General features: G+C 41.8%; 1 protein-coding gene and 1 long non-coding RNA gene across 3 annotated transcripts in view; one reads left to right on the forward strand and one right to left on the reverse strand.

Annotated features, from left to right (window-relative positions):
• LOC309366470 overlaps nucleotides 1-19,793 on the forward strand; it is a 52,102-nt gene extending 32,309 nt beyond the window's left edge. Inside the window, exon 3 of the long non-coding RNA XR_014166714.1 lies at nucleotides 17,510-19,793. This is a non-coding gene — a long non-coding RNA (uncharacterized lncRNA). The remainder of the gene's footprint in view (nucleotides 1-17,509) is intronic.
• On the reverse strand, nucleotides 1,629-20,721 carry LOC309366462 (visual pigment-like receptor peropsin). Of its 2 annotated transcripts, none has more exons than XM_081905054.1 (6): nucleotides 19,789-20,721; nucleotides 15,696-15,901; nucleotides 7,136-7,235; nucleotides 6,149-6,253; nucleotides 4,989-5,212; nucleotides 1,629-4,442 (listed from the first exon to the last, which is right to left on the reverse strand). In XM_081905054.1, the coding sequence occupies exons 1-6, from the start codon at nucleotides 20,090-20,092 to the stop codon at nucleotides 3,999-4,001; spliced, it is 1,383 nt and encodes a 460-aa protein (XP_081761180.1). In that variant the 5' UTR covers nucleotides 20,093-20,721; the 3' UTR covers nucleotides 1,629-3,998. The 2 variants fall into 2 exon arrangements, with proteins under 2 accessions (XP_081761180.1, XP_081761181.1); XM_081905055.1 differs by having other exon boundaries at nucleotides 15,696-17,410; nucleotides 19,789-19,894.
• Between the last annotated feature and the right edge of the window lie 1,471 nt (nucleotides 20,722-22,192).

Here is a 22,192-nt window from a genome sequence, read left to right on the forward strand (position 1 = left end):
CATTCCACACACCTGAACCACTTGGCAAGATGAGATAGCGAGCTCACTGGGCTGGGACAGTTCACCCCATCATTTGTATGTGCTGTCAGCCTCATTGTGGTACTCTACAAGGCCAAGTATGCCCCCCAACAACTAATGTGCTTTGCATCTCCTGCTTTCTGTCTTGATAATAGCCGTACTTCTCCACATTGGTTTAAAAGCCACTCCATATTTAGCCCTTTATGCCACCTATTGCCTTTCAAAATCTTCATCTTGGCACACAACTGGCACACAACTGAGGGCTGGTGACCAGCTTTGAGCATGATAGCACTGAGCATGTAGTGCAGGATTAGCTGCCTCTAAACAACACTAAAAGAACATTTGTCTGCTGTTGGATGAGTGGCAAAGTTGTGTTTAGGAGCCTGCACACTTTATAATTGATGCAATATATGATCAAAAAACTATAGCTATGGATTTCATACTTATATGAATAGGAAGGAAGGAAGGAAAGAAGGGAATTTGAAAAATACTCTTTTTCGACAGCATCTATTTTAAAAAGTACAGTTGCCCACTCTGGATTACGACGAGGCTTTAAAAAGGTAAAGGTAAAGGACCCCTGACAGTTAAGTCCAGTCGCAGACGACTCTGGGGTTGTGACACTCATCTCGCTTTACAGGCCGAGGGAGCTGGTGTTTGTCCGCAGACAGTTTTTCTGGGTCATGTGGCCAGCATGACTAAGCCGCTTCTGGCGAACCACAGCAGCGCACGGAAACGCCATTTACCTTCCCACCAGAGCGGTACCTATTTATCTACTTGCACTTTCTGGTGTGCTTTTGAACTGCTAGGTGGGCAGGAGCTGGGACCGAGCAGTGGCGTAGCGTGGGGGGTGCAGGGGGGGCCAGCCGCACTGGGCGCAACATCTGGGGGTTAGGGTTAGGGGGCGCAAATCCACGGGTTAGGGGGCGCAAATTACTTGCCTTGCCCCGGGTGCTGACAACCCACGCTACGCCACTGGGACCGAGCAACAGGAGCTGACCCCGTCACGGGGATTCGAACCACCAACCTTCTGATCGGCAACCCAAGAGGCTCAGTGGTTTAGACCACGGCACCACCCGTGTCCTTAGTTATGGTTATTATGGACCTGACTGGTCTAGCCAGGGACTGTGGCCTTTGGCCCTATACAAACAATGCCTCACATGCAAAGAATGAGGCACAAATCTGGTGGCATTCTCCATACAAAGAAACAACGGGGGAAAGACAGCTTTTGCTGCTAGACCAACAGGTGGGCAACTAAAAGGATAATCTGTCACAGACATATTATATGAAGCATTGTGTTGAACATCAGGAAGGAGTGGCAGGACCATTTTTTTAGCCATCCTATGGCCTCCTCATCCTGCTTCATCTTCCATGGAAAAGGAAAAGACTTGGCTACTGGCATCATTTGGTTCATTTTGCTTCTGAAATGAACCCAGGATGAAACACACTATATGCATTAGCTTTTCATTAGTCGTGGTAATGAAGTCCCTCAAGAAAAAAATCTCCTATTTTCTCCTAAAAATGAATGTGCCCTCAGTTCGTCTATGGCCATGAAAGACATCATAGTCCTCTTTCTTATTGCTTATAAAGTTTATTTGTTTTAAAATTGAAATTAGAGATGATAATCTCAAAACAAACATGCTGAGGGAGGAAAGGAAGGTTTTTTTGTAACCATCCCAAGGAATACAAATAGAAAAATGAAGCTTTTGCAAAGACACATTAGGCTCTCCCCCCGCCCCCCCTTCATGCCAGTGAGTGTAAAATTCCACAAGTTTTAAAAATGATAATGACCCCCACACACCACATTTGTTGGTCAAATGTACAAATACAAATAGGCGCATGAAAAAAGAATATTCCAGAGCACAGATCTTTATCACATGTGCCCACTCATGGATACTGTGCTGTTGTCATGGCAGTCTTTGTATAAAAAGCCAAAAGAGAAAGAAAGTTGTTCATATCCATGTTGAAAATGCTGCACCAGGGCCTGAAATCCATGCCAAATCATTTTAAAAACACAAAGAGCTCTCTTTATATAGTGAAGCAGTGTGCTTTTCATGGCGCATGACTGCAGGCTCCTGGTCTCATCACTGGCATTTTAAGGGCTCTCTGATAGAAGGGCAAGTAAACCCCTCAAATGCTGGCCATAGAGAGACCCTAGGTACACCCCAAAATTTGTATGCCCCAGACTTACTCCTTACTACAACAGCAGTTCCTACTTAGCCTTAGCACCTTTGTATAAATATAAGACCCCTCCTGTGAAATTTCTGTTTATTTCACAAAAAATAAAGTATGCCTATTAGGGTTTTGCTGGGGATTTTCTTCCCCCCTGCATAAACACAACTTTTCAGTGGAGAGATAAACAATACAAATCCCAATCTCTCTCTTTTATTAATATTAGGGTCTTGTCCTGATTGGCAGAAGGTTTAGAGATAATTCCATGAGGGCCAAAATAGGGACATAGCATGCAGCTGTATAACTTGCTATTCCTCAAATGGTTATAAAGGAGCCTCATTCTTACTGGGATGGCAACCCATGGATGTCACCGGCCTCCCACCAATTATCAGAAGAGTCTCCCCCACTCCCATGTATTTTGGAGCCTTGTTTAAAAAAAGAAGTATGTCTTCCCAGTAAGAATTAGGTTCTTCTGCACCTGCAATTATTTAAGACAAAACAAGGTACATACCTTCCTGCTACATATTAAACTCATTTCTTGGTTTGGTTTGATCTGTTGTGGTTTTGCCATGAAGCTGGTGTTGACAATTAAGAAAAAAAACTTCTGTGGTAGTTAGTTGATCTTTGATTTGTCTTTTTTTAATAGAATAATGGTTTGTATTATATGGTTTTATGTACAATGGTTGTAAACTGCTGTGATATTTTTTTAGAAGTGGCGGTATATAGATATAATTATAAATCAGTGAAGCTAGGTGAAGCTGCTCCTGAGGACAAAGAGGGACGCCGTTTCCTTGCCTCAATCTGCCTCCTCTATATATTACCCACAATTAGGAGGGCAAAGGTGTCATTTGTACTTCTTAATTCAGGCGGGAAAACATGGTAGCAATAGCAACAGGCATGAAAAGCACCGGTTGTCAATATGGCGTGCAGGGCAGTTTATTACATCTCACCTGTGGCCTGAGGTTCTGTCAAAGTGGGGCTTTGGGGAAAGAAGTCCAAGGGTCCCATTCAGAAGAGGAACAGGAAGGCCCCTTCTCCCCGCTGGCAGGCAGCGTTCAGAAGATAGTGAATTGATGCATGTTACCATCTAAAGAGGGCTTTCCCCCATAAGAACGTTAAGTCCGGAGTCTAAAATGACCTAACTGCACCTGCGATTAAGGACTCAGGACTTCGGCTCTAGTGGCTCAGCGGCAGCCTTCAGACTTAAGAACAAGGGTTTTGGTTCTCATAACTGCTCTCCGGTAGGCAGCACCTGGGACCTGAAATGTTTAGTCTCCCACAGGGAGTATGTTAAAAGATTATCCACCCTCTGGTGGCTGACTGTGGAGCAGCATTGCAGTGCTATTTCCTGAACGGCCCCTGAGTAAATGCACTGTTGTGAGGACTGCAAGCAAAGTGAATAAAGCCAGGATTTTAAGCAAGAAATAAAACCAGCCAAAAAGATCGGTAACTTCTGAATTATATTATTTAGGTGGAGAAAATATTGGCAATTTTGTTTTTCTTTTTTACATGCCAGTGAATGGATTTCCCCACAAAAACGTCTTTCACTTGCAGCTGCAGAGGGGGAAACGAATCCCTGCTCAGGCTAGATGTGCTGCTCACCTTTATATTTAATCAGCCACGCAGCAATTTTTATGAGTCTCCCCTATGTACCGCACATGCTTTTAGTGCTGGTTTTATGTGTCCTGCTTCACTGGAAGTCGAGCTGGTATGTCATGTTAAGTGCTAGAGGAAAGGACAGGGGTGAAAGGAATTGGGGCAGGAGTATCCTATGGGTTGTGTTCACCAGCTGCACATTTTGAACAGCCGGGTCACAGCCTGTCGCATTCGATATCAGGGTTGTTGGACGGGGTATCAAAAGCACCAAGATACACCTCCCTGTTGACAGGGGGCGGGGTGTTAGAACGACTCCCCACACCAGAATCAGGACTCAGTGCAGGATGAACTTCTGGCGCGTATTTCTCCTCTCTCTGAGAAGGCGAGTTCTCCTGTTTCTGTTTGAGGTTCTTGAACCGCTTGAGCTTCACGGGGTCCTTGATCTCTTTGGCACAGTGCAGCAAGACGAGGATGTCCTTCCGGAATTTGGAGCTCATTCCAAAGTAGATGATGGGGTTGTAGAAGCTGGCAGATTTCGCAAAAAGGCTGGCGAGGATGCTGGTTAAATTGGGCACAGAGTAACCATAGGCGGACCACATGGAGATGACCGCGTATGGGGACCAGGCTGTGATAAAGGCTGTGCAAATGACTATGGAGACCTAGAGGAGAGAAAACAAGACTTGCCTGTTTCCACTTTCTTGCCCAAGGGATCCCTGTAAAGAAGGTGGTCCTGGAAAACTGGGAGACCTGGATCGTATTTCCAAGTGTCTCATTGGCCCACAGACCTAATAAATAGGTTTCAATCCTCTAGAATTATCTGCCTCCTAGCTACCTCACATTTTAAGGTTGTCTAAAGCTTTACATGCATTCTAAATTAGAAAATTTAGTTTGCCTCTCACAAGCGCTGCATTTCCCAGCACCCTCAACAAATTACGGTTTCAGGATTCTTTTGGGGGAAGTCACGTGCTTTAAATGCATGGTTTGTATTCAGCCACACTGTGTGCATGTGTGTTTGAGAGGGAAGGGAGTGGCAGAGAGAGAAAAGGAGTGTCCGTCCCGCTTTTGACTTTAGCTCCCATCCACCACTGGCCTCAGTTCCACCCACCCCTTGTATGCTGCTCTGACCACTTCTCTGAAGGAAATGCAGCCCATGGCTTTTAAAAGTTTCTCCACCCAATGCAGACTAAAGAAAAGCCCAGACTGACCCTTGTGACGCTTCGTTCCATTCTCCTCTGTCTATCAGTTGGATCACCTGGTCCGCTTAATGCATGGCTCGACTTGACAGTATTGATGATGGAGACGTAAGCAAAAACCATGACAGACACAGGCAGGAAGAAACAGCAAATGAAAATGGACACTATATAAGACTTGTAGATGGTTGAGAAGTTAGCTTTTGCCCAGTCTATTTCACATGTTCCATACATGCGATCTAGGAAGCAAAAGAACTTGGTTAGTCATTCGGGTTTTTTTGTTTTTTTTAAATACAGCTTGCTGCGATTTTCCAGTTTTAAAATTCATCAAGATTAATTTCTCTTTAGAATTCCAGGTGGAAAAGAAAATTGAAATGTCTTAATGAAGTCCAAGAATTACAGCATAGTTATTGCTGTAATCTTCACTTTAGTTTAGCTATCCACCAGAGTAATAAGCAACCACTTATTACTTAGGGATGCGGGTGGCACTCTGGTCTAAACCACAGAGCCTAGGGCTTGCCAATCAGAAGGTCGGCGGTTCGAATCCCTGCGACAGGGTGAGCTCCTATTGTTCGGTCCCAGCTCCTGCCCACCTGGCAGTTTGAAAGCACGTCAAAGTGCAAGTAGATAAATGGGTACTGCTCCAGCAGGAAGGTGAACAGCGTTTCCATGCGCTGCTCTGGTTCGCCAGAAGCTGTTTAGTCATGCTGGCCACATGACCCGGAAAACTATCTGCGGACAAACTCTGACTCCCTCGGCTTATAGAGCGAGATGAGCTAAGTTATAATTTTAAAAATCCATATGGATTTTCAGGATAGATATATGTGACTCCTTCAGTGAGCTCTAGTTTGGGATTTTGAAGACTAAAAAAACTGAGATTAGTGATGCAATCCCAAATATGTCTATTGGACTCAGAAGTAAGGCCAATAGGGCTTACACTCAGGAAAGTGCATAAAGGGTTGCAGTCTAAGTTGTAAAATGGTGATGCCTACATCTAGAATGCTTGGATCTAGAAAACTGACCTGGATTCCAGCACTATTAGACTAAAATAGTGTAAAAATAATACCCGATTTAAATTGCTCCTTGTAGATATTGGTTGATGTGTTTCCAGATTCCCACAAATAGTTTAGAGAGAAATTCCCACAAAGACCTTCTCCTAGAGAGAAATTAATTACCTGTGTAACTGCCCCATCCCAGGACTGGAGCTACTGACCAGAAGAAAGCTGCTATCCATATAAGAAAAAGAGCCACATTGATGTTGCTATTGTTGATACAATGCCCTGAAACACACAGCAGAAGATTGGTGCTTAACTCATTTTGCTATTGTACACTTAAGGCACACAGTCATCATAAAGAAAAATGGCACTGGTACATTTGTGCGACCAGGAATCCTTGTAGATTCCCTACCTTTGATGGAACTATTGGGATTGCAGCCCTTAGGTTGGAAGGTTTTGCTGTAGATTTCAATGAAGAAGAAGAGTTTGGATTTGATATCCCACTTTATCACTACCCTAAGGAGTCTCAAAGTGGCTAACATTCTCCTTTCCCTTCCTCCCCCACAACAAACACTCTGTGAGGTGAGTGGGGCTGAGAGACTTCAGAGAAGTGTGACTAGCCCAAGGTCACCCAGCAGGAGGAGCGGATTTGCGAACCCGGTTCCCCAGATTACGAGACTACTGCTCTTAACCACTACACCACACTGGCTCTCAATGAGCCACAGATTAGCAGTGTTGCCAGAACCCTAAACTGTGGTTAATCTTAACAATGGTCAATTGAAACAAGAAAGCTTCATAAACTATAGTGAAGACTAATTGCATTTTGTCCAGGTTTGGACACAAGGCTTAACTGTGATTAGTCTTGAGTGGAAGCAAAAAACTTCTGAAATTCTCCTGGCCCTGCTAAAGGAGAAAAGGGTAAGTGCGTGTGCACAAGTTTAAGATCCACTGCAGCTTGCTACCTTAATGATAAACCATGGTTTATTGTTACACTCAAATTAGAACCATGTGTCTATAAGAGATTCTCTAGAATCAGGGTGAAGGGAATAACCCAGTTTTCTTTTAAAAACATTTAAATTAGGGCAAGTTTGGCCTATTGTAAGAAAGGAATACCTGTGAGACAGGATATCAAGCCTTAATAATTTTGTGTTGTCCAAAACACCTTACCTCTGTCTGGATGGCATCCTTTTATATAGCGAGTCACACTAATCACTGTGAGTGTGTTAATGCTAGCAAGACCAAACAGCAGTGTCAGAAATCCATCAACCTGGAAAAACAAATAGTAATAGGGTTGTTCCCACATCTAAGTTTCAGAATGCCAGGAGCAATAACAAATATTGGGATGGTGCCAGTGAGCTCATATGTTCTTTAGGGCATACAAGCATCTTAGATATCAGTGAAATATTGAATGTCAGGGAGAGTTATCATCCATATGATCAGTGAACATGTAGGTATCTGAAAACCAGGGATAAATCATGTGGTTGAGGAGTACATTAAAAGAACAAGCAAACACATGCTTTAGACACACACTCCTAAGCTCCTGAATTACTGAAACGCAAAATGAAGAATAAAAGTACATTTAACATTCGGTACAGAGAAAGAGTATGAAGCAGTCAATCGAAGTATGCCATTGATTTCAGTGGAAGAGGCTCAGTTAAGTCAGTGGGGCTTGCAAAACGCTTAACTTTGGATGGACTGTAGCCAAAAGAACCAAGCAGAAATCGAGCAGCTGAAACTCCCTATGCCAGGGAACGATTCACCCGCTAAAGTAGCTTAGCTACAATGATCCACACTTGTCTGCCAATGTTGGACAACTGTATACGTGGAGCTGCTCGTAAAGATAACTCAGAAGTTTCAGAATTTAGTTCAGAATTTGGCTGCCAGAATTCTGTCACGTGGGTAATTATAGAACTTCTTAGAGTATTTCAATGACTGCCCATTCACTTCAGGTCACACTTCAAAGTGCTGCTGCCTACCTTTAAGGTTTAAATAGAGCCCTGCATGCCCTGCCTTCTCCCATACTATCCTGCCCTTGCATTAAGGTCTTCTCTAAGAACTGTCACTTGCTGAAGTGTCTCATGCTTGAATGTAGGAAAAGATCTTTACTGTGATGGTGCTGTGACGGACTGGCATCGACCTTACAGTCCTTTGGGCACAGGACAGGATTCTTTGCCCAGTGATTAGAAAGCAACTACATATATTTGGTTTTCAGTTTCTATCTCTTAGTTTTATTATGGTTTGTTTTCATTTTTAGGATACTTTACATCTTGTTTTTATTGCATTGCGTCATTGTTGCCCTGCTGTCCATTTGGATTTACATGTTCTTGGAGTTGTGTACTATTTCATTACCCCTATTCTTGTGGTTTTAACAGCAGCTTGACAGCGGCGTGCAATTGTTTATCAGTAGGGATTTTCAAATGGTGCAATGAGCACATCAAAACATTGCCAAACCATGGTTTGGTGTTCCAAGAACAATTCTTGAAGAACATTGTGTTTGTGGGCTCTTGCCTTCCACAGCAATCATTCTTGGTTTACAGAAAACTATGGTTTGAAGACAATAACTGACTGTGACTTAAAATGGCAAAGAACTATAATTTGTTGTAAAATTTTCTAAGTGCTGAGAATGAACACAGGATGGAGAGCATAAGCCCAAAATTCATTTAGCTTATTTGGCTAGTTTATTTACTTATTTGGTCTGTGTAGTTCTCTTCTTCCATACATACAATAACTGCTCAAAAATCCTACAAATTAACAAATTGGGACTATTCAAACATTACACCCACAACCTACATTGGTGACTGGAATATTATTTGTTGGACTTTTGAGAAGTTACCATACTTACTGAAGTGTGGAATAACATAACCATTCAGGCATCTAAACTGGCAAATTAAGTCTGACAACTTTACTAAACATCAAGGATGTTTAGCCAATCTCAGTATTGACTCTGTCAGCTCTTCTTACCAATTAGAAAATATTAGCAGATTGTCAGTTTTGCTTCCCATCCCACAATTACATCAATACTGTTGTGAGCAATTTAGAGAGTAGCAAATTTTTGTTCACTGATTGTCTGCATGCTAAGACATGAACACAAGGAAGGGTCCCATATTATAAACTGCAATATGCCCAGAGTACCCTATATCTATATCTCAATGTGCCTTTGCTTGAGGGCAATTCCCGTTTAACTCAAAAGCAATTACTTCCTGGTAAACATGTACAGGGCTGAGCTGCTAAGTACAGAATGTAAGTTTTTGGGGACTCCAGCTTCAGACAGCAAATTCATTTATTCTCCCAACTCTGGTGCACGTAACGAAAGCCTGGCACACAGAAATATAGACGAAGCTTTTTCTGGTATGGATATAAGGGGTGAGAAAAGCTTCACTTGCTAAATTCCTGTATGCTCAGCAAAGGTTTAATACACAGCAACACTTCTTCCTAAAAGTTGATAACCATAGGAAGCCCTTGCCTTTTAGAGGACACACTCCTATCTGAAACCCCAGAGGACTCCTACTAGTCAGTGTATAAACCTTTTGAGATCAGGACACATCACTTCACCCCTTAAATTACTGTGTTCTTGGGGGGGGGGCTCCTGCAGATATCATTTTATCAGGAGGTGAAGGAATCACCCCACAAGAATTCCTATCTCTATTGACTTTTGGGCAGCTTTTGAAGATCTCCCAACATACCTCTAGCCATACCTTTCCAGTATGACTTTCCAGTATGACTGGCAACTATAGATCCAGGTCCTTCAGACACTGAAAGATTCAGGCATGGTAGTTACACAGCAGCAAATATTCTAAGATTGACAACATCAGAATTCGTAAAGCAGATTTTTGGGGAGGGAATCTCCCCCCACAACCATCTTTCCTATACAGTAGTAGACAACAGGAAATATTAGTAGGGAAAAAGCTCTCTCCACCCTTTCAGCTTTTGGCTTTGCTCTGTGAGTTTATTTTAAAGAGACTCCATTGTTAATTAACCAGGATGCTGAGGTGAGCTTACACAGCGTGTCTCCTCAGCACTTTTACCACCTGCTTTATCTGTTAATGCTCTTAAGGGCTGTCAGTTCTATGGTTTGGTTGTTATTTATTTCCATCTTATACAAATGTCAGGAATAATGAACTATATATAGGCATGAATCCCCAGGAATACCTGTGCTTCAGCTACTACTTAATTAAGTCTGAGAACCTAATTCTCAACGCCCATTCCATTTAACAATTTCCAGAGGGGTATCTGGGTTAGGCCGCTGTAGCAATACCAACAAATGTTCCTGTGGCACTTTAAAAACTGATTATTATTTATCCAGGGGTCAGACTCTTTGTCCCATCCATGCAGTGTTATCCTGAGTTATAGGGAGGCATGGAGGAGAAAACTGATGCATTTGAAGGTGAACCTACATAATTCATGATAATAATAATAAAAAAACAGCTTTAATTTGAAATTTGTACTTTTGGAAATCTTTCAATGAAGATCTTCAATCACGTGGAATGTGCTCTATGGGGAGCTGGCTTCAGGCATGAGGCCCACTGGCAGACCAACTCTGCGCTACAAAGATGCCTGCAAATGTGACATGAGCCTGGTAACATCAACCCTGCTGTGTGGGAATCGCTTGCAGACAACTGCCTGGAGACTGACAGTCAGGTCATGTATCCATAGCAGTGACCAGAGGAGGAATGGCCACTGGGAGAGGCGCAGAGAGAAGAAACACCATGATGCATCTGCAGCAGCACAACCAGACACTACCTCTGCCCCAGCTGCAACAAAACATGTCTCTCCTGTATCAGTTTCTACAGCCACAGCAGGTGCTGTAACCTTCCAAAAGTTTGACTTCACCTCCAAAGGTGCATCCTCCATGGTCTCCCAGGACATATGGATGCCAATCAATGATACTTCCCTCTTGTTTCCCAGTGGCTCCTTTTTGGCATTAGTCCTGTTGCCGCTCCCTGACTAAGTTCTCTATTAGGAGTGATATGGTCCACCAGAATCCCAAACGCTGCTCACGGAACACTACTTTCATGAACAAATGTGTTTTGGTAACTCACGATATGAGAAAACTCACCAGATGAGACATACGTGGAATACCAACATCACTGTGAGCGCAACCCTAAAACATGTTGCTTACTCAGATGTAAGTCCCACAATATTATGTGAGGCTGCTCCCTAGTATGAGCATTTAGGATTGTAGTCTGTGTGCATTTTGATGCTTCGGGGGATTCTTTAAAAGTCAGTCTGAGTTTCAGTCAGTTCCCTTGCAGCTGACATGACTAATTAATCCATGTTGGCAGCCTCTGCCAAGGCAAAAGGTTAAACACGTCCAGGGAATGAACTGTTTCTGGAGGACCGCTGGGTCAGTTTTGACGCATGCTAGCAGTGTGGACTGAGAAGATGAATAGAGCACTTCTATCAACTTCGGCTGATACAGCAGCTGCAACCATCCAGCAGGATGGAGAAAGCCTGGAAACAGTTACCCGTGCTCTGGTAACCTCCTATTTAGACTACAGCAATGCATTGTGGGCGGTGTTGCCTTTTATTTAAAAAAAAAGTCTAGAAACTGCAGGTGGTTCAATGTAGGCTACAGTACTGTTAACTAGGACTTTGTCTTTCACTGCCAATGTTTCTTCAGCTCCATAGGCCCCCAGTCTGTCCGCGGTTTCAACTTAAAGTGCTCGTCTAAAGGTTACAGAGCCCTTAATTTCTTGGAACCTAAATGATTACCTTCTATTATATATGCATGCTCTCCTTAGAGGCTGTGGTCTATGTTCTCCTCCAAGTGAAGTGAGTAGTGACTAAGGAAAAGGAATAGCCGCCCCTTGGAGACTCATCTGGAACTTTATCCAACGTCTTTTCAGCACCGGATGAAGACCATTTTATTCTCCTGGGTTTATATTTATTTAGTTGATTTGTATATCGTCTTTTGCACAAACCACAGAGTACTTTGCAGAAGAATCAAACAAGGCAAAAACAATGCATAAAATTCCACTAAAAACCCACAACCCCTATATGCAAAACATAGCAACCCACAATGGTTTACTAACTGCAGCAGAAACAAACCTTATACTGCACACTAGAGCTCCTGGCCCTCCTGTCTGATCCTCTTTGGTGATCTTAAGAGCCTGTTAAAACCTCAAATGTTCGCATGTATTCCTAGTCCTCTGGCTACAGCAGATGGTCCTGGCTCCCTTCCTATCTTCCCCATCTCTCTTGGGCTGTCAACTGGCTAGAATTATATTGGCCCAGACGGAATTTAATCCTCAATGCTTGTTGCTGGAACAGCAGTTTGTAAATCCATCTGTATGTTAGTCGGTGTTCCTTGCTGTTCACTGTACAGTAGTTAAGGTGTACAGAATGTATTGAATCATGAGTGTTCCTGCCGCAGTAAACAAATTAGGCCACAATCCAGTGCAGATGTAGGTGGATTTTAAGGCCACACTATTCCCTAAACCATTTTTTTTCTTTTTCATTTATTGTCACCACAGGCCTCTTTCTATTGCCTGTCTTAACACTGCTATTTTAAATAAATCCATTAGTGAGATCCATTTTCAAAGCAACAGCTGATTTCCTTTATGGGGGAAAACACTGAACATACTCAGAAGCACTGTACCTGTAGGTAGTTCCTCTATTCTGTACCAGACAGAATCCTTTCCAGCTCTATATTCTGAACTCAGTACTAATAGAGAATCTGTTCCCATTTTGAAGGAATATTTAGCCATGCAGCCTAATCCTGTGCAGGTTTACTCAGAAGTAATTTCCTCACTGAGTTTAATGGGACCTTAGATTTTCTGGAGATGGCCCTGGCCTCTCCAGCCAGATCCTGTCAGGGTGCCATAAGAAGAGCCCCCTTAGATCAGACCAAAGGCAGTGAGCAGTGAGGTGGCAAGTTTGCAGGTGGCATTAAATTATTCAGGGTTTGTAAAACAAAACAAAAAACAGGGTTACAAAGAGCTTTGAAAGGATTTCTCCAAACTAGATATATATGGGCAATAAAATGGCAATTGTGGTTCAGTGGAACTAAGAGATAAAGAGGTGCACATTGCAGCAAAAATCACTAAGCGGTAACTGACCAGAGAACTTTGGATAGCTGTGGCTCTCTCAGTGAAAATATAGTCTGTGACAGCTATGAAACTGGCAAATTACATGGTAGGAATCATCAGGAAAGGGATTGGAAAAATAAAACTGCCAATATTGTAATGCCTTCATACAAATCTGTGATGTGACAACACTTGAAGAATGGGTACAGTTCCAGTGATCACATCTCAAAAAGGATTATTGTAGAGATGGAAAGGTGCAGCCAGGATTATTGTAGAGATGGAAAGGTGCAGCCAGGATGATCAGGGGCCTGGAGCAACTCCCCTGGTGGAAAAGATTACATTGCTTGGAGACTTTTAGCTCAGAAAGTAAGGTGGAAGAACACACATGATAGAGATGTATAAAATTAGAGATGTACAGAAATGAATTATGCATGGTGTGGCTAGAGAGAAGTTTTTATTCGTCATAACATCTGAACCCAGCGAAGTTCTTCATACCTCATTATTAAACGATGGAATTTGCTACCACAATATGTGGTGACAGCCATCAACTTAGATAGCTCTAGAAGAAAAGTAGACAAATTCCTAGAGAATAAGAACGCAATCCATGGCCACTATTCATGATGGCAACACGCTGCTTCCAGGATACCAGTTGCCGGGGGGTAGCAGTGTGAGAGAGCTATTGCTCTCATGTCCAGATTGAAGGCTACCCATAGGCATCTGGTTTTCCACCATGGAAACAGGTTACGAAAGTAGGCCATTGGGCTGATCTATCAGGGATTTATTATTATTATTATTTAGCTCACCATCCTGTTTCCCAGCCTACATTGGGTGTTTATGGTTCACTATTGTGTACCATTCTATTGTGTAGAATCACTTATTCAACCCTTGATCGTCAAAAGCTTACTATTCATGTTTCACCTCACCCTCAGCAACATCTCCTTATATTAGAGTTTTCAAACACAATTAGCAATCTTGTTTACATGAAGGTCTGATGAAATGAATGCTTAGGAACTCTTCCCAAACCACTGAACAAATGAATTTCACTCCTATGTATATAAAGTTTGTTCGCCAAGTATCACACACATCAAGTATTAAGTATTTTAAATTAAGGGCAAAAATATGTTTCTATACATGTAAAGCCAAATTGTAAATTCTGGTGTGGTTTATTTTCCTTCAAAATATTACCAATGATTTCAGTATTGGTCATTTCATGGAAATCTGATGGCATACTGTGACTGCACGTTCTGAAGTCTGTTAACACAATTTTAGTTTCCTCTTTGCAGGTTAGAAAAATAATTAAAAATGGAATGTTGTTGTTGGCAAAAGTTTGTTTTGTGAAGCCAGAGTTCTAGTCAAAATGACAGCCAAACAAACACTGACAGCAGAAAGACATAATTTTTCTGCCACCTGATATATCTGGCATACCTCTCAACAAATTAGGTTGCAATTAACTCATGCTATACTTTTAAGAAATGTTGGAAAAAACATTTCTATAATTTAAAAATGGACAACGTTCCTCATATGTTCTGTTTAAAGCTCTGTTATGGACATTTCTTTTAATAAAATATTTACACAGTCACTTGACTAACATTTTTGCATGAAAATTGAATAAAGGGGCATTTGTTTCAGCATCTCTGCCCAAAATGTGGCCCAATTTGGATTTCCATTACCTGCTAAATGGTCTCAGAAACACCATCCCTCAGTTTTTATGGGCAAAATGGAGCCAGAAGTTGACTATAAAATGAATATTCCAAAGGAAAATGTAATCCCGAATTCAGCTCAGTTACAAAAGAGAATGCAAACCTGCACTCAATACAATTGCCTAAATCTTACTGGATATTTGATTGATTGATTGATTGATTTGATCTGATTTGGGATCAGTGGGATTTAAGCTACCTAACTGTGTGCAGGCCTATAGCCTAACTGTGCACAGGATTGCAGCCAACTGACAACTTTCCCATGGGGAAAAAAAGATTACATGCTACCTATAACTGAAAATTGAAGGCCAATGTTCAGGTACTGCAGTGGCCCACTGAACATCAGTGTCATCTGGATATCCAAAAGTTGCATTGTCTCCCGCTGGTTTCCCAAGCTTTGAGCAGAGATGTCAATGATTTTTCATTGCACCTTTTAAATTTTATTTATTTATTTAGCTGGAACAGTTCCAACTTTTTTTCCACCAAAGGAAGCACTTGTAAATGCTGGAGTAAATCCACCCCTCTTTTTCCTGCATTGATCTTGATTTAGCTCAGAGTGCACCCAACAGAGCCTCACCGACACATATCACAACCTGCCAAGTACTTGATGATCCCTCCTCCTGTTTTTTGCATTGCACATCAGGGAGAAAAAAATAAATGGGAAGTTTACTGAATGCTGGATACTTGTATGTAGTTGGTGAAATGTATTCGGTTTAGTGATTCACAACTTGTGCAGCACTGGTATGGGATTATATCTGCCCTAACCACTTAACCAGGGTTTGTAAACCAGCTTCCAATTAATGAATAAGATGCAGGATGTGGTTAGCATTGGTGCAGATGTAACACTAATCCATGATTAAAGTGACAAGGGAAGAAAGGTGGTTGAATTTGCTCTGGAGAGGTGAGGAGGGAATGTATTGCCAGAATTGTGTCTGTACTAGGCCATGGATAATATATGATATTTATGTTTCATGACTGGCCGAGCCACAGAAATTTAGTTCTTACCTGACAAGTCCATATGGATGTGATCAGAAATCCATCGTCTCTGAATACGTTGAAGATTTCAATGATCCCGCGGGAATAACCAAAGACAGACACACTGGCATCAGATACAGCTAGGTTAAATGTCAAGTAGTCCGTGGGCTGAAGGGTAGCCCGCTGTCTATAGAGTACAAAAATTACAATGCTGTTCCCAAACCAAGACATCCAACCTGGAAAATAAAAGGAAATGCTCAGAATGAAAAGCTGCAAAAAGCAGTCCTTGTCAAGTAGGAAACTCTTCACAGCACGAAGACACAACATTATAATTATCGCGGCTTCTACACTGGAACCTTGTAGTGCTGCAATCAGCTGGACGTAAGTGAGAAATGGGACTGTGTGTTCCTCTTAAATGTCTTTTATTTGCTTTTTAATGAACATGCAGGAATATGTTGTGGTACCTTAAAAAGTAACAAACTGTATAATAGCATACGTGTTGGTGAGGAGGGTGAGGTCAGAAGGAAATTAAATGCATGCAGTACTGATGGCCGATTGCATTGTTAAAGCCAGCTGTTCAAGAGCAGTTGACAATAAGTTTGTAAAGGATCCATAGTCAAGCCCATTGAACATCATAGGACTTAGTTCTCAGTAGATAATGGTTAGGATTGTGTCATGCTTAATGAGATCACCAGGGACATCCCCTCAGGCCTCAGATTTGGCCCTGAAATCAAGGTCTGGGATGCCCCTGCCCAGGAAACCCTATAGAGGAGATAGGAGCATACCATTAAAATAAATGCATGTAACTTCTTCACAGACATGGGAAAATAATAGTGGTAGACTGATGGATAAGATGGTCATACTAGCAAAAGTAGTTTCTTCAAAAAGCATTGATTGAAGGGTCAAAGAGACTTGGCAAAGGCAGGATTTAGAAAGTTTCACCACAGGGTTGAGGGACCTTTGTTCATCTGAGTGCCAGATTCCATCATACAGAAGCCTTTGGAGGCCACGTTGGTGGGAGAGATCAGAGGAGGGAGAGCTCATAGTGGGGCAGATCAGAAGCAAAAGTACATGAAGCCATGGAAAGGGCTCTTACCTTTGTACAGTGGGCTACATTCTAGCCGTGGAAAAGATAGTTTCCATGTGCATCTTTTTCCAGCAAGGCAAGCAAAGAGGCCTCATTGCAGATCAAAGACCCATTCCAGCCAGGGAGAAGCACTCAAGAGGGCACAGAGCTGGGCCAGTGAGGACTGTGGCATGGACAAGGAAGGGCTGGATGAGGAGGACTGGAGGGCTGCATCCTGCACCCAGGCTGGAGGTTCCCCACCCTTACTCTACAACGTCATTCTGCGGATGGAGACCATCTGTTTATCGAGAGGCTTTCAACCCACTGGACATGTTCCTTTCCTTTTTTGAATTGGGCATCCTTGAGTATATCTGAATATAATTTTAAGAACACAAGGAAAGCCTGGTATGATCAGACCAAAGGCCCATTTAGTCCAGCATCCTGTTCTTACTGTGGCCAACAAGATACCTTTGAGAAGCCCATAAGCAGGACCTGAGCACAAGAGCGCTCTCCCCAATTGGGTTTCCCAGAAAGTGGAATTCAAAGCCATACTGCCTCCAAAGCTGCAGGGCGAAGATAGTCATTGTGGCTGATATCTGTACCTGATAGCTTTAACCTCCATGAATTTGTCTAGCCCTCTATCATATGTCTGGTTTTCTCTTCTTTCTCCACAATTCTGCTTTGTTTTTTGTTTAAAGAGGAAGTGACACATATACAAACAATCAGCAAATACAGACTTTCAGCTTTAATTTTGTGTTCATTTTTTATGACTTTCTAGTTCATTATGTTTTCCACATGCCCATCCAGACTGAAGAAGATGAAGACCGCGGTTGTGCAACTTAAGACAAGCAAACTGCCCAAACTCCAGTTAAGACAAATCAAAGAACATCGTTACTTCAGTAAGTACTGGTTATATGCTAGAACAACAATTAAGCACATTTAAACAAACATAGTGCACTAATGACACTTAAAGCCCTAATTACTTAGCAGCTGATGATTACAAGGACAAAAAAAAAGGTTTTAAACTAAGAGGTGGTTGTCAGTGGCGATTAAACATTAGGGAGCACCTCCTATAAAATTCTGTCAGGGATGCAGAATAAGAATCTTCTTCTTATTTATCTATTTAACAGGATTTATATACCACTTAATCATCAAAACCTCCAAATGGTTTACACAAATGTATTTCAAACTCGTACCTTTCTGAATCTGGCAATGGTGTTCTCTGATCAAAAAATGTTTTCAAAAATGCACATATTGGGGAAATGTGCATAAAATGTATATAGTAGTGAAAACAGTTTACAAAAATGCATTATACATATTGCATACAGAAATGTATTGGGCAAAATTGCATACATAAGGTGAATATTGGGAGAAATCTGCAGCGAAATGCTGATCAGGTCTCATGAGGACTTTTAAAATTTAATTTCACAAACTGATGCAGAGATAGGGAGAACTGAAGAGTAGAAAAATGTGAAACTGAGAGAAACTGAAGTTGACAGATTCATCTATTCCTACCAGTGTAAGGCCAACATCTTGGATGGTTTACAACACACTACATTGTGTTGGAGGTGCTCCTTCTGCTAAACACAGGTGAGAGGTGAGGTTAGGAGACAGCATTCAAAACTGTTTGCCCCGACACTTTTGTGTGTCAGTTGCAGTGTGTATGTCTGTCATGCAAAAGCTTCCCGTGCTCCTTCCAGGGCTGGAAAGGGGTTAGTTTAACCTCCAGTTTGCTAGTAAAACTGAAATACTGTGTCATGAAATGATGTATGTCTAAAAAGTGTGTCATCAACATGAAAAGTTTGGAACGCTCTGGGTTAGGGCAAATGGGTATTCACATTCTCTGTGTGAATTAATTTTAACAAAGCACTCCTGTAATAGAAAAGAAACACTTCAGTTTTGAATTATTGTATTCATGTGTAAAACAAAGTTCTAATCAGCTAAAGAAAAAAAGAAAAAGTAGAAAAGAAAAGAACAATTCAACCAGCTGTCCTCCCATGTTAAAATTGTAGGAGAAACTGCATCAATAATTTTGACCATTGCCTTAGAAAACACATATTTAGTTCACTAATACCAATGTAGAACGTTATCTAGCAACTTCGGAATATCGAATGCATTAAAAATTAAGAATTAAGAAGATTCTTACTCTTGATAGTGTCTCGCTTATTTAAAATGTTTAAAATCTTGACACTAGGACTCTCTAAAATATTGGGTCTATAAGAACAGTGATATTCCTATGATAGGCCTCAGCTATTCACCAGCTTGTTATATTACAGGGTCAGTATCTTAAAGGGGGGAAATGCAGCACTGCTGTTTTATTATTAAGTAAGCACAGCAGTGCCAGTATGTTCAAACTTCTGTACTCAAATGTCTACAGTTTAATAATGCTTGTAACAGTAAATGTTACACAGTGTAGATTACTTTTTTTGAATGCAGAAACAGCTTAAAGTCTTACAAATTTAATAGGGCAAATGGCATAATTTATTAGTCTTTTATTGTTCCACAATATTTTTATATTTGCTGCAACAGACTAACACAGTAATCACCCTGGAAATTATCAGCTACATACATCACACACAAACTTTAATAATCTGAATTATTTTTAGCATGCAAAGCAAATACATCTTTTAGTTAGCAAGAGGTGTAGAGTATTGGAACAGTAAATAAGTGACAGCAGTATTTCGCTAGGATAATATGAGGTCATCTATTTCTGCACATGATTCTTCTCCCATCCATTTTATTTCTTTGCCAAAGAATCTTCAACTGCACTTTAGTAGAGGAGCAGCTTGGATTATATGTAGGCTGGTTAACCCCAAGTATTTGGACTCAAGCCATTTTAATTCCATTTGAAATGAATGGGAGCTAATCCAGTTAAAGTCCAGTATTTCATCTTACCTGGACTTAACAATATTGTCTTCCTGTTTCCAAATGTTTCAATGTTTTCTTTAGTAAAAATGCACCACTGTTCTGTTTCAATAAGAGCTGCAACTAATTAGGCTCAACAGAAGTCCCTGTGAATTTTGCAGGCATGCTTAATCCATAAATCCATATACATACCCAGAGCCAGTAGATAGAAGCCAATGATCTTCTCTCCTTGTTCTGAGACAGGAGCGTCTTTGTTCAAAAAGGAGATATTGTTGTTTCTCCATGGTGCCTGAGGGGAACTCTGAAAAGACATTTTCTGTAGTTTCTGACCCAGAACTTGCCCTTTCCCCAGGTCCTGGTGCAAAGAGAAAGAAACCGACCTCTGCCGTCCTGAAACCTCTGATCGCTCTCTTTCTATGGAGCCCCGAGACTGATAAGGCAGAGGGGAATCTAAGGAGACAAGCAGCAGCTTTGCAGCCTGCTGGCCTGCTTGCATTTGCTAATCCTATCTATTAATACTGGTGATCACCAATCTGTGACTAGACAAAGACCCTGGCGCTTTGTCATTTACCTGGGGCTAAAGTATGCAGATGGTCACTTCAGCATGTAAAACTGTGGCATCAAAAAATGGAGGTCAGCTTGAGAAAAAATATGTAGTAGGTAAAAATCAGGCTTACAATATGAAAACACAAGGTGCCCACATTCATTATGTGCAGAGACACATAGCCATAAATTGTTCTGAAGGAATTTCATCATCATAACAACAGCAACAATAATAATACCCCAGCCACCTGGGTAGCTTCCAGCATGTATAAAAACATAATATAACATCGAACATTAAAACCTTTTCAATACAGGACTGCCTTCAGATGTCTTCTAAAGGTTGTACAGTCATACCTTGGAAGTCAAACGGAATCCGTTCCGGAAGCCCGTTCGACTTCCAAAATGTTCAGAAACCAAAGCATGGCTTCTGATTGGCTGCAGAAAGCTCCTGCAGCCAATCAGAAGCTGCGGAAGTCCCATCGGACGTTCAGGTTCCAAAGAACATTTGCAAACCAGAACACTCACTTCCTGGTTTGTGGTGTTCGGGAGCCAAAACGTCTGAGTACCAAGGCGTTCAGAACCCAACTCCTTGACATCTGATGGGAGGGCATTCCATAAGAAGGGTGCCTGGTTCCCTATAATAATAATAATAATAATAATAATAAATTTTATTTATATCCCGCCCTCCCCAGCCGAAGCTGGGCTCAGGGCGGCTAACAACAGTCAAAATAGTTCAACATTCTAAAAACATTCATTATAAATTTAATTAAAAACAAATTAATGGCAACCATCAAGCAAAATTCTGTGCAGGTTGCCAGAGGAGGGGGTCACTTCCCTCAGTGAGAGAACTGCCAGAATGCCCTGGGAGCTGGACCTCAGTGTTCAGGCTGAACAATGGAGGTGCAGACGCTCCTTCAGGTATACAGTACTTTTACTACTAATATAACATAATATTTTACCCAAGACTTCCACAAATGAGTTCATATAACAACAGATTGGTGTTCATGAATGGAAAATTTATCTTAGATAAACCATGAAATTATTCCTTGTTTCTGTACATTTTAGAGGGTGGGGATTAACAAGCGCATTGCACAACCTTTTCACCCAACCATTTGAGGGGTGGGGTAACCAAATATGCCTTCAAAAAGGGTGGGGTGCAAATTATGTTTGGATAATTATTTCATGGGGGGGGGACACATTATCACATGGGCATCCCTGGGGGTGCTGCTGAGCTAGAAGCCTGCCTGGAGAGCTAGGTGCTGCTGTGAGCATGCGCAACATTTTTACTTGCACAGTGTTTAAATAAAAATAAAGGCTCCCGCAGCGACTTTGCACACTCAAATAAGGCAAACACAGCCCTCCCCATTCTTCAAAAGAAAGTTCTTGCCAATTTGCACTGCCCATACAAAAGGAGCAGAAAACAACACCCCCATCCTAAAGTTGCAGGGGAAGCAGAGGAATGCATGACCCTGCAGATTTGGGTAGCAAGTATTTGTCCAGCACTAAAAAGAATGTTGGGAAAGATATAAGGGCACAAGGAGAAGGGGACGACATAGGACAAGATGGTTGGACAGTGTTCTTGAAGCAACCAGCATGAGTTTGACCAAACTGCGGGAGGCAGTGGAAGACAGAAGTGCCTGGCGTGCTCTGGTCAATGGGGTCACGAAGAGTTGGATACGACTAAACAACAACAACAAAAAGAATACCTTTCTGATCCTGTCACCTGCACACACAGTATATGGCAATAAACATGGCTGCCCCCAAAGATCTGTGGGGGTGCCATTCTTTTTGCTATAAAATATCTGTGGGAAGCTCTCAGGGCCAGGTCTATGAGGGCAACCATCTGCCCCACCTCCTAGCTTCTGTGTGAGGGAAGGGACATCAGGATACCTTCCTCAGCTATTCCTAGCTGCAGCTGCTTCTTTGGGCAACTTTGGGGTCTATAATTCCCAGTCTGGGTTGTGGCCGTTTTCTTTCTCCTCAAAGCTGAGGCAGTGCTGTACAGAATGAAGTAGTTCTAGTTACAGGTAGGTAGCCATGTTGGTCTGCCGTA

This window comes from Podarcis melisellensis (genome assembly GCF_964234715.1).
Source record: "Podarcis melisellensis genome assembly, chromosome: 3".
Lineage (NCBI taxonomy): Eukaryota > Metazoa > Chordata > Lepidosauria > Squamata > Lacertidae > Podarcis > Podarcis melisellensis.